Source organism: Sander lucioperca, chromosome 5 (assembly GCF_008315115.2).
Source record: "Sander lucioperca isolate FBNREF2018 chromosome 5, SLUC_FBN_1.2, whole genome shotgun sequence".
Taxonomy (NCBI): Eukaryota; Metazoa; Chordata; class Actinopteri; order Perciformes; family Percidae; genus Sander; species Sander lucioperca.
Genome location: NC_050177.1, coordinates 6,046,080 through 6,060,889, shown reverse-complemented (window position 1 = coordinate 6,060,889; position 14,810 = coordinate 6,046,080). Strand labels below are relative to the sequence as shown.

The 14,810-nt window shown below is 39.3% G+C and overlaps 1 protein-coding gene across 2 annotated transcripts; it reads right to left on the bottom strand.

The window, feature by feature from the left end:
- Positions 1-426: 426 nt before the first annotated feature.
- LOC116046545 (von Willebrand factor A domain-containing protein 5A-like) lies at positions 427-14,428 on the bottom strand. 2 transcript variants are annotated; one of them, XM_031294918.2, is made up of 19 exons: positions 14,328-14,428; positions 13,602-13,682; positions 13,054-13,256; positions 12,737-12,959; positions 11,399-11,574; positions 11,183-11,297; positions 10,925-11,073; positions 10,746-10,834; positions 10,513-10,657; positions 10,208-10,287; positions 9,416-9,530; positions 9,141-9,299; positions 8,909-9,012; positions 5,082-5,302; positions 4,720-4,782; positions 3,630-3,677; positions 1,069-1,223; positions 742-865; positions 427-630 (listed from the first exon to the last, which is right to left on the bottom strand). In XM_031294918.2, the coding sequence occupies exons 2-19, from the start codon at positions 13,645-13,647 to the stop codon at positions 551-553; spliced, it is 2,295 nt and encodes a 764-aa protein (XP_031150778.1). In that variant the 5' UTR covers positions 13,648-13,682; positions 14,328-14,428; the 3' UTR covers positions 427-550. The 2 variants fall into 2 exon arrangements, with proteins under 2 accessions (XP_031150778.1, XP_031150780.1); XM_031294920.2 differs by lacking the exon at positions 3,630-3,677.
- Between the last annotated feature and the right edge of the window lie 382 nt (positions 14,429-14,810).

The following is a 14,810-nucleotide window of genomic DNA, read 5'->3' as shown; positions in this document are numbered from 1 at the left end:
TGCTCGACTTCCTGTCCCGCACAATCTGAATTGTGCTGAATTGCTGCGGAGCTCTCCGTCGTCCGTCAAAAATAGAAGCTCTGCGTATCTGCTCCGGAGGGCTGCGGACTGACGGAACTGGGACGGAGTAGGGACGCAGACGTTCTGCAGTCAGCGGAAATACACACATTGACTTCCTGTCCGCCCAATAACCACTTCAATAATTACAATTTGGCATATCTAAACCAAATCAACAATTACCAGTCATACGCCTTAAGACCTTAGCTAATGTTAGCAATTCATTGTGGTTAAACAAAGAAACTGTGATTATATTAAAAAATGTACAATTATTCAATGATGTAATAATTGTTACATGTCTATTTATAGGTACCAAAATAGATACAAAATCAAAAGACTAATACACATAAAAACAAGGAAAACAACAAATAGAAAAACATAAAAGAACAATATTTAATTGTTGTTAGGTAAATAGTATGGTACAATGGTCATAATAAAAGGGTGGATGGAGTAAATGCTTCAATCCTAAAGATAAGCTGATCAAATGAAAATCTCAGAGTCCCAGAGCGTCTTTCTGCACGTTAAACCCCAACAGAGCATTTCCAGCTTCCACACACTCTGTCACACATGGAGCTGAAAGAAAACACAAAAGAAGTCATCAGCAGAGTGTGTGGAAAAAAACAGCTGATTTTAAGCAGCACACACTGTTAAAAACAGATAAACACTTATGATTATGGTTATTACCATTCTGGGCACGGAGCCATGACACAGCCTTCATAGCCAGAAGCTCCCACTCTTCCTGAGCATCCATCTTGAAACCATGGAGCCAGATCAGAGCCAGAATGGTGGCCCATACTTCCTGGTTCACCTAATTCACCAAATTAAAAAAATAAAAAACACAGTCAAAGCGCTCCAGGAGACAACAAAAACAAATTCAAAGAGAAGAAACCGAGACAGCAAAAAGGAAAAATCTTACTTCCCAACAACATAATAAAATACACTTAAATACTTCCACTTAAAAAAAATATTTATTAAATACTTTATGTTATTATATATTTGACAATAACCCACCGATGCAGGCTTGGACTTTTCCACCTCCTCGCTGGTCTTTCCCAGTGCAGCAGCCAGAGCTGGATCCAGTACCCAGCAGCCAGACGCCTTCTGGAGGGAGACCAGCTGCAGCAAAGGGTCTCTGGGTGGCTGCTTGGGCAAACAGCTTTCTGAGACTATCAAAGTGCAAAGATAAAGATCATCTTTGTGAATTTGTATACTAGAGTTACTGCAGCTTAACATATTTGAGTGAATTACTACACAACAGAGAACACAGAAATGTGAGTTAGTGTTATCCAGGTTAGCATGCCTGCATAAAATTATATTGTTGCTCCCTACATGGAATCTGGCTGTATTCACCTTGATTGTTAGATTGTTGTTTATTGAATATTAAACATTCTTAAATGGTTTTCTTGCATAAATTAGGTCTAGTGCCAATATACAGTAACTAAAACATTGCATGTCTGACTAACAAATTAAATAAATAAGTTACCAAGTTTTTACTGTCTTGACTTTGATAATTTGCAGATAATTAATAAAGAACCAGACAGGAGTAAAAAAAAAAAAAAAAAAAAAAAAAAAGTCTACAGTCCTGCTAGCTCTTGTGTGAGGCTGTACTAACTGTACTTGTTAACATGCACACAATGACAATGTTAACATGCTGATGTACTGAGCCATAAACGCTAAGTACTGTAAGGACTAAGCTGAGGCTTTGTTTAGTTTAGTTTTGCAGGTATTTGATCATTAATCAAAGTATTGGACATATAAAAAGTTTCACTGGATAAAAAGGCACTGGATGAAAAAAAGGCAGAAATTCACCAAATGTATTAACACTTCCAACTCAAGAAGACAGTTTCCATGTCCACATCTGAATCTCAGGACAACCCATGACTGACTAAGATGATCCTGAGTCAGCATCAGTTAAATATTTTCTAATAAAGAAACTCACCCCCGCCCCCCTTTATTTGATTTTGAGGTAACCTGCAACCCATCCAACATCAGCAATATGAATTTGACTTTTTATTAACTTCTAAGTGTCTGTACACCTGAAATGTCTTAACTTTTTTTTATTTGAGAGATCACAAAGATGATTGCAGCATATGCCACCATTAATCATATCCTATTTATCAATGTTAAAGATGAATCAGGTCAGCACTTTATTTGAAGGGCCGTAAATATGAAGAAGTAATGTTTAGTTAATCCTGATTACAACACTACAATTCAGTTTGTTTTAGCCTGTCACTTTAATTACAGATTTATCTATGAGACATGAACATCATTAATAAATCAGAAATCATGACGATTGGAATACCTTAAGTGGATGCATTAATTAACATATTGTTCCTGCATTAAGTCATGCATGATATACTATTAATCCCTGTACATTACTGATAGCTCATGAAGTACTACATGCATGAATTCATGCTTTTTCATGCATGACGTCATGCATGTATTCATGATAATTCATGTACTATTATAAAAGTGTTACTGGGGTTTGTTTTAATCACATTCATTAACTCTATCTATAGAAATACACATATTCAGGTCTTTAAAATATTCAAAATATCTCAAAAGTACATGGGAACATGTGTACAGATGTGCAAACACGCTGTGAGCAAAAAACAAATGCTAGCTCTCAACTCCAAATCAAATTCAACTGATTTGTAGATTTGCAAATGATCAAAGATTTTTTTTAAGTTAAAGCAGTACATTATCATGCGTCTCTACACTATTATTCATAGTCAGCTACAGTATAGTATCTCCTTAGTAGAGGGTAATCTTTTTTTGTGTGGAAATACTCATTATGTCAAGTCATTAGACATTACTGTTTATGTGCCTTATGTTGTTTTGAATAAAGCAACTTTAAAAATGCATCTTCAGTGTACTATATTTTGAGTAAATTTAGTGACTTCAGTATCATTTTGCCAACCCACTCCTTTAATTCGTAATATATTTAATGTTGTGCCACCATTAATCATATCTTATTTATCAATGTTAAAGATGAGGATATTTATGAATCTTACTTTTTACTAACTTCTACACCCGAAATGTCTTGACAATTTTTTTTTGATGAGTCACAAAGATGATTGTTGCATATGCCACCATTAATCATATCCTATTTATCAATGTTAAAGATGAATCAGGTCAGCACTTTATTTAAAGGGCCACAAACATGAAGAAGTAATGTTTAGTTAATCCTGATTACAACACTACAATTCAGTTTGTATAGCCTGTCACTTTAACTATATATTTATCTATGAAGAAGACATGAACATCATTAATAAATCAGAAATCATGACGATTGGAATACCTTAAATGGATGCATTCATTAACATATTGATCTTGCATTAAGTCATGCATGATATACTATTAATCCCTGTACATTACTGATAGCTCATGAAATACTACATGCATGAATTCATGCTTTTTCATGCATGACATCATGCATGTATTCATGATAATTCATGTACTATTATAAAAGTGTTACTGGGGTTTGTTTTAATCACATCCATTAACTCTATCTTTAGAAATACACAGATGTGTGTTACACTGCCTTTCAGCTTTTTACTTAATATTCTTACCAGGAGGACAGGACCGAACAGACCTACCCATACTACAGGCCATCATCCCTTAGAGATTTCAAAAAAAAGAAAAAAAAAAAAAAGAGTATGAGGTCAAGACATGAGACTTATACAAAAACTCTATACAAAACCACTGGTTTCTGAACTTTTTACAATGACTCACAACAAGCAGTTGAAAAATATTCAGTTCTTTCAAATATTCAAAATATCTAAAATGTACATGGGAACATGTGTACAGATGTACAAACACGCAGTGAGCGAAGAACAAATGCTAGCTCCCAACTCCAAATCAAATTCCAACTGATTTGTAGATTTGCAAATGATCAATGATTTTCTTTTTAAATGTTAAAGCAGTACATGCATCTCTACACTATTATTCATAGTCAGCTACAGTATAGTATCTCCTTAGTAGAGGGTAACCTTTTTTGTGTGGAAATACTCACTGGGTGTTGAATTATTCAGTCATTAAACATTACTGTTTACGGGCCTTATGTTGTTGTGAATAAAGCAACTTTAAAAATGCATCTGCAGTATACTATATTGAGTAAATTTTGTGATTTCAGTATCACTTTGCCAACCCACTCCTAAAGGAGTGACTCCTTTAATTCATAATACATTTAATGTTAAGCAACCAGTAATCATATATTCTTATTTATCAATGTTAAAGATGAGGATATTTATGAATCTTACTTTTTACTAACTTCTACACCTGAAATGTCTTGACAATTTCTTTTTTTGAGGGATCACAAATAGGATTGTTGCACATGCCACCATTAATCATATCCTATTCATCAATGTTAAAGATGGACCAGGTCAGCACTTTATTTGAAGAGCCACAAACATGAAGACGTAATGTTTAGTTAATCCTGATTACAACACTACAATTCAGTTTTTTTAGCCTGTAACTTTATCTATATATTTATCTATGAATCCTCTATGAAGATGAATTCATGCTTTTTCATGCATGACGTCAATTAATGGAGTATTATAATAAAGTGTTACTGGGTTTTGTCACATCCATTAACTCTATCTATAGAAATACACAGATGTGTGTTTCACTGCCATTCAGCTTTTTACTTAATATTCTTACCAGGAGGACAGGATGGAAAAGAGTTCGCCATAGCCATCATAGGCATTCTACAGGCCATCATCCCTTAGAGATTTCAAAAGAAAAAGAAAAAAAGAAGAAAAAAAAAAAAAAGTGTATGAGGTCAAGACATGAGACTTGGTAATAAAAAAAATCTATTCACACGCTGTGAGCAAAGAACAAATGCTAGCTCTCAACTCCAAATCAAATTCAATTAAGAAACTGATTTGTATATTTGCAAATGAGCAAAGATTTTTTTTAATGTTAAAGCAGTATCATCACGCTTCTCTACACTATTATTCATTGTCAGCTACAGTATAGTATCTCTTTAGTAGAGGGTAACCTTTTTTTGTGGAAATACTCACTGGGTGTTGGAACATTTCTGCGCACCAGATTTCCTTGAATCACCTCGCCGTCTCCTTTGTTGACAGCAATGAAGGCAGTGAAGGCACTGCTCACTCCTGATTGGACACTGAGCTCTACCACCTTTTTCTTCACTCCTTCCTCTTGCTCTCTTCCGCGCTCTCTCTCCTCCATCTCCAGGGAGCGAATCAGAGTCCGAGCAGCCAACCTGTGGACCAGTAATCTGCAGACAGAAGAGAGATGTAAACACATATGCACAGAGATTTGCCATATTATAGTATTAGTACTACTAATTTTTCCATTGATCCGTTATCTATATCAGCATATCATGTTCAGGATCCTAGAGAGATGGAGCCTAACCCAGCACATACTGGATGAGAAGCAGGGTGCAGCCATACTCTATAGGTGCAGCCAGGGCAATGATATCATGTACAGGAAACCAATCACACCTACAGCCAATCTTAAAGCAACACTAGAGAACTTTTCCCACTACGGTCCCCCTACAGGTTGGAGGCGGAATTGTCCATTACATTACATTATGCAAGTTTGCCAGATCGGGTAGTGGATCCGTAGTTCAAATGAACTGGACAATGTAATGTAATGGACAATTCCGCTTCCAACCTGTAGGGGGACCGAAGCAGGAAAAGTTCTCTAGTATTGCAGCAACACTCAGTAACTTTTTCCCTCTACGGTCCCCTCACAGGTTGGAAGCGGAATTGTCCATTACATTACATGCCCAGTCCAGTGAATGAAAACAATAGCACCCAGAGAAAACTCCACACAGAAGGCCTCAGCTAAACTAAAAGCCTGTCAGCCAGGTCAGCAGTGAAAACCAGCTCCATATATGTATTCTGTCAAGAGCTCTGTTATCCAAGTATTCAGAGATTTAGGGTTATCATAGACACTTTGATTCCTTTACTTAAAGTTACCTGTGGACCCTATTTTAAACGTGCGAGCACAACAAGTGCAAGTTGGTCGTAGCAGCCGCCATTTTGGTTCAAGTGTGCAGCAGCTCAAAGAACAAAAAAAATTAAAGCTGCAAGCAGCGATGACGGGCCCTCGCCCCTTGCCCAGGGGGTTACCGGCGGACGCAATATCACATGTAGACCACACATTCTAAGTTTCATGTAAATTGGAATACTTTTAGACAAATGATAGGTTCCTTCGCACTTTCGTGCTCTGGCCCTAACTAGAACTGCAAGCAGTTATGACGGGGTCCAAGCCTCCCGGCGCCAGGCAGCAGTCGCCCCGACAACCCGGGGTGCGTGTGAAAGTGGAACCCAAAGCGTAACGGTTGGGAGGCAAACGTCAGGAAATATTAAGAGGTGTGAGCCGCAAGGTCTCCCATTGCAAATATCCCAGAGCCCTAAAGGATTTTTGACAACCTCTGGTCCATCTGGCTTTATTTTCTATAAAAAACATCAAACCCTGTTGTCCACAGTCAATCTATGAACATCATTTTTTTTCAGGAAAAACTGGGTTATTAGAATATTTGTGCTGCAGTGAGGTAACTTGAATGTTAAAAAGGTTGTAGGCCCATAAAGACAAATAAATAAATAGAACGGAACATGAATCTCACAGATATATATTGATATCACACACACAGCAATGCCACACAAACATTTGTGTTGTCTAAAACAGTTCTATATATTTGGAGTCATCCAGTGCAAAAATAAACATATTGAACATTATAACTCATGTAAAGGACAAACTATTTACATTTCTTACATACAATGTATCAATCTTGGATGTAACAGTATGGATTAATGGCACAAAGACCCCAAAAAACTCTGGACTTCTAGGCTGGATACAAAACCTTCTGTAAGGGCTAGGAAGACAACAAAGACATCAGCAGAACGCGGCGACTGTTCGCTTTTAGCTCCAAAAGACTGAGTTTCTACTAGTTATAATTATAAAGTTATTAAGTTATGAATCAGAAGTGACGTTTGGCGTCGTATATGACCTATATGCTCGACCTCAGAAGAGGTAAAATGGCCCAAACTGGTCTACGTTGACTATAGCACCCCCTATTGGCCGATCTTTACTTACTAAATTTGGTAGAGAGCCTCAGAGCGGCATGCCGAACAAGCATCACAAGTTTCGTGTTGATAGCCTTTACTCTGGCAGAGATATTGCAATTGCAAATTTCCCATTTAAATGCATGGAGTTATTGGCCAAAACAACTTAAACGTTGATTACAGCGCCCCCTAATGACCGATTTTTGGCAGATTTGGTACAGAACATTGTAGTGAGATGTTGAACAATGATTTCAAATACTTTGCTGATAACATTTAATTTGGCCGAGATATGATATGTGTGTGGTAGCTAGCTACGAAAATTAGTTTGGTCGTCAAATGCGCATACTTTAACGTAGCAATATTCTTTTGATAACTTTTGGTCAGGTCCATCTGGACATGCCATTTACCAGGTTTCGTGCAGATTGGTCACATGGCCTAGGACGAGTTCGAAAAAGTTGGTTTTGCCCATTGCGCGATATTGCGAAAAAACTTCTTAGCGGAAATGGGCGCGGCCTATATCATGTGATTCAGCTTAATTCAAGGAACACGTGGCTGTAAGGCTTTCTAATGTGCGATGTGTAACGTGGGAGTTATAGGCAAAAACACGTTTGACGTCATTATAGCACCACCTAGTGGTCCACATGTGTATTTTTTGGTAGGTGAGGTCCAAGACCCATTGTACATGTACCCTGTAAATTTAAAGCTGTTCACATTAGTGTAAGTGGTGAATCCAAATGTGGGTCCCATAGGCCACGCCCACTTTGATCAATCAGTATCCCACTGTGGGGTTGGCCTCAGAAGTGGGCCTAGATGGTACCCATCAAATTTTGTAAAAGTCGGATGAGCCGTTCATGAGGTATAAACTTTATGTACTTGTAGCACCCCCTAGTGGCCATTTTTTGTAGAATGTGTGGGGCACCTCCAGAGGGTCATGGCAAACAAGAATCTTACGTTTTGCATTGATAGCATTCATTTTGGTCGAGATATGGCAAAGTAGGTGTTTTCATACTTAGCTACACAAATTTGTTTGTGCGTAATATGCGCAATTTTTATCCTATAAAAATTCTTTGGATAACTTTTTGTCAGGTCGGTCGGGAGATGCTACGTGCCAAGTTTCGTGCAGATCGGTCGCACGGTCTAGGAGGAGTTCGGAAAAGTAGGTTTTCAATAAATCGCGTTTTTTCACGCATAAAAGTCTAGGCGGAAATGGGCGTGGCCTATATCACCAGATTCAGCTGGATCCAGGGAACGTGAAAATATATGGTTTTTGAATGTGCGATGTATGGTTTGGGAGTTATAGGGCCAAAAGCGTTTTGGCCCTATAACACTCAGACTTCCAGTTGGGTTTAGGGTATGGCTCCAATGAGCTTTTTTGTACGTCTTGACATGCTACATATGTGTACCAAGTTTCGTGAGTCTACGTTAAACACACTGCAGGGTTTCAATTTTTTTAACATTGTAGGGGGTGCCAGCGAGCCATTTTTGTGCGCCTATTCCCGAAACCCTTAAAATATGCAAATTTTCACCAGGATTGATGCGACCGCCAATTTTGGTGAGTTTTTGAATGTGTTAAGCCCCTCAAAAAGCCAATTCATTTGCCGTAATAATAATAATAATTCCTTCAGTTTCATTAGGGCCTTCGTCGCTGTCGGCGCTCGGGCCCTAATTATTTTCATAAATAGTTGTCATGTTGTCATTTTTTATTTGCTACAGTTTTATTTTTTTTTTATCTTAATATATACATTAAACTTAACATTTGTAAAGTCAGAGTCCAATGTATAGCAGTGCTGTGTGACCAAAACCTTCTTTACCCAGTGTCCTCTGCAGGTGTGAGACTGAAGTGGACCTGGTTCTGAGAGGGATGACCTGCCAGGCTGTACTTCACCGTCACACAGCCCTCCGCTGCCTCTGAACTCTGAGAAAGTATTAGTGTGGAAAACCCTTATTATTATAATTACATACAAATCACGGTCATTCAAATGTTTCAAACCTGAAATAATCTAACTAGAGAGGTTTGTCACTATGAGATGGTGCTGCTCTTACCTTTCCAGTGAGCTGGCCATAAACCAGTGACCTTTGACCCTGGAAAAGTGCTGTGATTGGTGGAGAGAGAGCAGTGACGGACACTCCCTTTGGCAAATCCCACTTGACTGAGATGTCCACCACAGCTGGTTGCAGAGCAAAACGCAGCGACTGCATCACCTGATGATGAGTAGGTACACTGTTGTTTTAAGGTACTGGAACAATGACTTCTGAGTATAAATGTGCTGTTGCATTGTTTAATTTGACCGTTTTATTGTGTTTAATGTCATTCTTACTTTGGGTTGCATCCTGTCAGTTCCTGTGATGAACTGAGCGTGACCTCCTCCTTCCTTGGCCAACCCGTTGATAAGAGCAGAGCTGGCCCCTTCCCCAATCCCAAAAGAGAAACACCTACAATACAGTAGTTTTCTTTTAACAGACGGAGACAATTACGGCATGGTAATGTCTATTTCATTAATAAAATAACTTTACAATGCGCAATGTGGTTTTACTTCAGTATCCTAGATTAAATTATGTCCCCCTTCCATTTAGCACAGACATTTTATTCCTTTTAGTCCATGTTGGTCTTGGCCTACTATTTTCTGTTCCCTTGTCCCTTTGTAACATTACTTGTGTAAAGCGTCCATGGGTTTCATTAAATGCGCTATATTAATCTAAGTTATTATTACGTTGGTTGCTCCGTCAACCTTATTGCTTTGGCAATGACAGCGATACCCGGTTTAGTTCACGAGACATCCATAGTAGGCTAAGTTACCATATGCAATACTTGAAATGCCACGATGCCTCTGTAACTTATTTTGTTATTGTAAATGAATGATTTTCTGTCTGAGCAAAACATTCATCGCAACTACATGACCTCCCTGTAACGCTACCTCAGTAATATACAGTGGGCAAAACAGCAGGTGTGGTAAAAACACTACCTCTTTTTTCCAAAGCGGCCACTAGAATCAACACAAACTGAAAGTTCTACATAGCCACTTTAAATACATAAAGCATTAGAACATGAGACATATTGTGGGAATTGTGTGGGTGTTTGTTTGTTGTTATTAATGTGTTTGACATTTTACCTGTGGGAACCTGAATTCTTCATCACCAGATTTATAACTTCTTTGGTGTTGCACACCTCTCCGTCAGTAAAGACAAATAGCTAGGGAGGAGAGTTTACATAGAAGCATGCAGCATGTGTTGAAAGTTCAGTAACACAAGTGGTTTCATTGGTAAAGTGTAAAGATCAAAGTGTGGTAAGAGTGAACCTGTTAAACATAGATAACAGTAGGTATGAGTCAGTAGGTATGACTGAATGTCATGGCTGTGTGTGTGTGTGTGTGTGTGTGTGTGTGTGTGTGTGTGTGTGTGTGTGTGTGTGTATTACTTGTCTAGGTTGACTGGGAATGCAGGGCTGGCTGTAAATGTGTTTGAGGGGCATCAGGATCTCTGTTCCTCCCAGATTAGCTTGCATCTCTTCAACTTTTTTCAGAGCCTCTTCCATGGTCTTCTGGCTGTACTCCACACTCTTACTGCCACCACACACAATAAATCTACAAGCATTAACACCTAAAACAAGAATGAATTTGATGGACTGAGTGTCATGAGCGAGTGACTTACGGGAAGATGTGTTCATAGCTGGACCCAAAACTGTAGATGTTGAAATAGCAGCCCATTGGTAAGCTCTTCAACAGGAGCAGCAGAGTATCCTTAAGGGAAGAGAGAAAAGATAGTGAAGGCCACTGTGTCAGAGGGACACTGTGAATGATTTAATTACAGAACTAACACATAATGAATACCCTGGCACTCTTTATACGGGCCCCATCCATACTGCCAGATCTATCCAATAAGAACACAAACTCTCCACATGAGGTGACTGAAGACATCACAGCCTGGGGGAACTCAGGGTACAGGCTCAGCATCACCACTGGATCACCCATCAGAGTGCCTGAAACACAGAGGAGAGACAGAAAAATAACCACAAATCTGGCTTTGTAACATTTATTCCACCATAAGTAACGTATCAGTTGGAAGGTGCATATAATAAACAGTCTCACCAGGCTTGGCAGAGGCCTGTCCTGCCTCAACCACAGCAGTGGGCTGGTGGGCATCTTTGTAATAAATCAGCAGTTCAACATCTCTGTCAAACTTGTGTCCTGCAGCCAACTTAACCTACAGTTCACAAAACACTCATAAATATAAAATAAAGTGATATATCTTGCTTTCAATATTGAGGAAGAATCACACAGCAGACACATCAGCCCTCTACCTACCGTAGCCTGGGTTTGCTCTGTGTTGAGGTACTGGAGAGCGTCCAGGGGACAGTTGGACTCTACTTTAGAGACTGGACGAGGAGAGGACACTCGGGCAGAGAAAGACAGACTGTAGGGCACCAGAGAGGCTGGAACAGAAGTCATCTGAACGTTGCTACCTCCACTACCTCCACTCCCTGTGAACAAGTTAGAAATGCTATAATCTGGAGCCTTGGTAGCCGAGTGGTTCGGCACAGAGCATGTCACATAACCGCAAGGTTTGATTCCAGACAGGGACCTCTCTCCCCATCTTGTACTGTCAAACTGTCTACAGTGGAAAGAAAAAAATACCTATACTAAATAATAGCTAAACTAAAACAACACTTATGGTCTACAGCCATGCTTGTTGCTTTGTGAGCAGTACAGTGGTGCTTTAAGATGAATCCTTATGGTAGCATGCTAAAATGCTAATAATGACAATTCTAACATGCTGACAGTTTACCATTCTGTTTACCATTTTAAAGATCTTAGTGCAGTGGGTTAGCATGCTAACATTTACTAACTAACACAAAGTACAGCTGAGGCTGAGGGAAATACCATTCTCTAAGAAGAAGGTTATGTTTTCGGTTAGGTTTGTTTGTCAGCAGGATTACGGAAAAACTGCTGGCCCCATTTTCATGAAACGGATCTGAATCATGGGGAGAATATAGAGTAGAATTTTTTTTACTTTTGTTAACATTGCCAGATAGGGCATGGCCTTGGCGGAGGTCTGCACTCTTGAAGTGCCGTTCTAGTTTTTCTAGTATTATTTGGTCATAAACCATAAACCATTACAAACTAATAGAGAAAGTTTGACCTGCTGGTGGCGCTCAAGGAAAAAATGGTGGACCAAAGACATTCAGTTTCATCTTCTGGGCACCATGGATATCTGTACCAATTCATGGATGGCAATTCATCCAATAGTTTTGAAGACATTTCACTTAAAGCCAAAAATGTCAACCTGCTGGTATCGTCTGAGGGGGACATGAATGTCTGTTCAAAATGTCCGACCGACTGACCGGCTTTCATTTCCTTGAGCCATGTCTCTGGCAAGGCTATAAATATAAAAATTCAGCCCTTTATTTCCATTTCAGACAAAGCCCAATGGATGTTTGTATGGAAACACTGGGAGTCAGTGTGAACACACTATTTTTATCTCAACCCTCTTTCAAGCTACTGAAGTTAACAGAAATGCAATGAATGAGTGATAGATGTTTTTAAAAGCAGCTCTTGCTGGGCAAGTGCTCTATTGAAACAAGGTGTGTCACTGTTGCAATAAAGCCTTTACATGGGCAGGTGTGGTGTGCCTGAGTTTCCTACCCTGAGGTTGGTAGCGAGGGTTGAGCACAGCAGGCAGACAAAACCTCAGCCCTTCATCAGCCTGCACAGCCAGCTCAGTGACGTACTCCAGCCTGATGGAGGCGCTCTCTCCTGGACGCAGACTGCCCACACTCAGAGAGAATATATCTGGACTCTGATCACTCTCCTCCAACAGGAAGGCCTGCTGACCAGAGCTCAAAGCATCATCATACTCCTCACGAGCCTGGAGAACAGATGGCACATGTGAGTAACATTTACTGTGTTTGCTCTGTTTTTAGGCTCCATTGTAGTGAGTAAGTCTTTACTGTCCAGCTCACCTTCTGTTTCTCCTTCACCTCAGCTACAATCTCTGTCTGTCCAATCTTAGCACTGAAGTGACAGACAGCAGCATCTCCAGGAAGAGGGAAGACAAAAACAGCCTCCAGTGGTTTGTCCTCCTTGTTCTCATAGTTCAGAGTGGAGACCACTGTAGCCACATGGGCCCTCACCTCCAGCTCCACCTCCACGCTCTTCAGAGGAACTGACCAAGAAACGGAAGGAAACACAATGAAACACATTGTGTTACGTGGGTGACAGTATTTACAAATGGTTTATGATACAAATTACAGTCCCTGAATGACTAGATTTTATCTCTCTTTTAGTATAAATGTGTACATAGTATTTTCAATTTTTAAAATGTTTGAAAAAGCCCCTTTCTGCCACCGTGAAGCCCGCACACACTTTTGCATGAACATCAGCACATAGAACCCATGTATTCACACCCACAATCAATCCATGTACAGAAATAAAAAAAAATAAAATAAAAAATTGCGTGACTAAAACCTAATGTAGCCTAATAGTTATACATATTCTATCAGCTCTGTACCTGGTTCCTTATTGGCAGTGAGCAGACCACAGCAGTTCATCATCATGCCTGGTTAACAGGTTACACTTTCAGTAGTTATTGCTGTAAAAACAATTGTAAACTTCAATTAAACTCCGGCAAGCAAAGCAACCATTGTTCATGTTATAATGAAATATCTAATATGTTTATAGTAGTTTCCTAAAAACATACTTTTATACAAAAAGAGTGTTCATACGTTGAGTTATGCTTTCCAAATTAGCAGGTGAAATTAATCACAGGAGCTCAGTAGAATTAAGGAATCACACCACAATAAATGTCAAATGTAACCTACATATTAACTTAAAAACTGTATAGCCTCCACAGTAGGCTATTACCAAGGTTATAATAATTTATTATAACATCTTAGCTATTACTCATCAGTATTTGGGTGTGAATAAATGATGCAGGTATGATGGCTTATCCTGAAAATGTATCCGTTGATCCAGACTACAGTTGAAATAAGCGTTTTGATAGCCTACGTTATTCCGAGGTGCTGAACGCCACACAGGTGTACGCCTGGGACGACAGGAGAGCAAAATATGACAGGCTTTAAAAAGCACATAGCTTACTGTTGGAGTTCGATACACCTGTTTAACACCGGGTATGACACAATAAGCATCCTAAAGGTTATACTTCAGTCTAACAGTCATACAGTCATACAGTCTTTGAAATATATATTCCAATCATGAAAACAATACGAGTGCCTACCTCTGCGGAAAAAAGTTCACTCTGAGCAGGAAGCTTCCGGACAGGGAAATCAAACGCGAAGGGTTTCTGGTTGGGGATATGCTGTTGATCCAAAGCCACGCCTACGTGGGCGTTAATATGGAACCCACTGCAGTTCTAGGCAAGACCTGTCTTGTTTTCTCATTTTGTTCTACTTTTTTTAGTCTGCATTCGCAATCTTATCTGGTAGTCTTCATCTGGAAATCTGAAGCGTGCACTCAGATTCAAAGGCACAGTTTCTAAAGCATTATTTCACACTTAAAATTGAGATAAAATTTAAAGAATTTAGAAAAAAAGGTGTTGTAAAAGAAAATCAGAGATCATAACCAGACAAATTTCTGGCAGAAACGCCTCGTCTGGCTGAGTAGAGTAGTAGGCCTCTTGTCATTTATAATTCGTTGTGGTGGGCCATGAGAATCTGTCTGCAGCAAAACCAGCATGAGGAAGTATTACAGGAACAGGAAG

Coding starts and splice junctions, on each gene's coding strand:
- LOC116046545 (XM_031294918.2), bottom strand. CDS start 13,647: ATGATGATGAACTGCTGTGGTCTGCTCACTGCCAATAAGGAACCAG. Junction 13,257..13,601: donor CACTGCCAATAAGGAACCAG/GTACAGAGCTGA, acceptor TTTCTTGGTCAG/TTCCTCTGAAGAGCGTGGAG. Junction 11,575..12,736: donor CCCTCGCTACCAACCTCAGG/GTAGGAAACTCA, acceptor ACTTGTTCACAG/GGAGTGGAGGTAGTGGAGGT.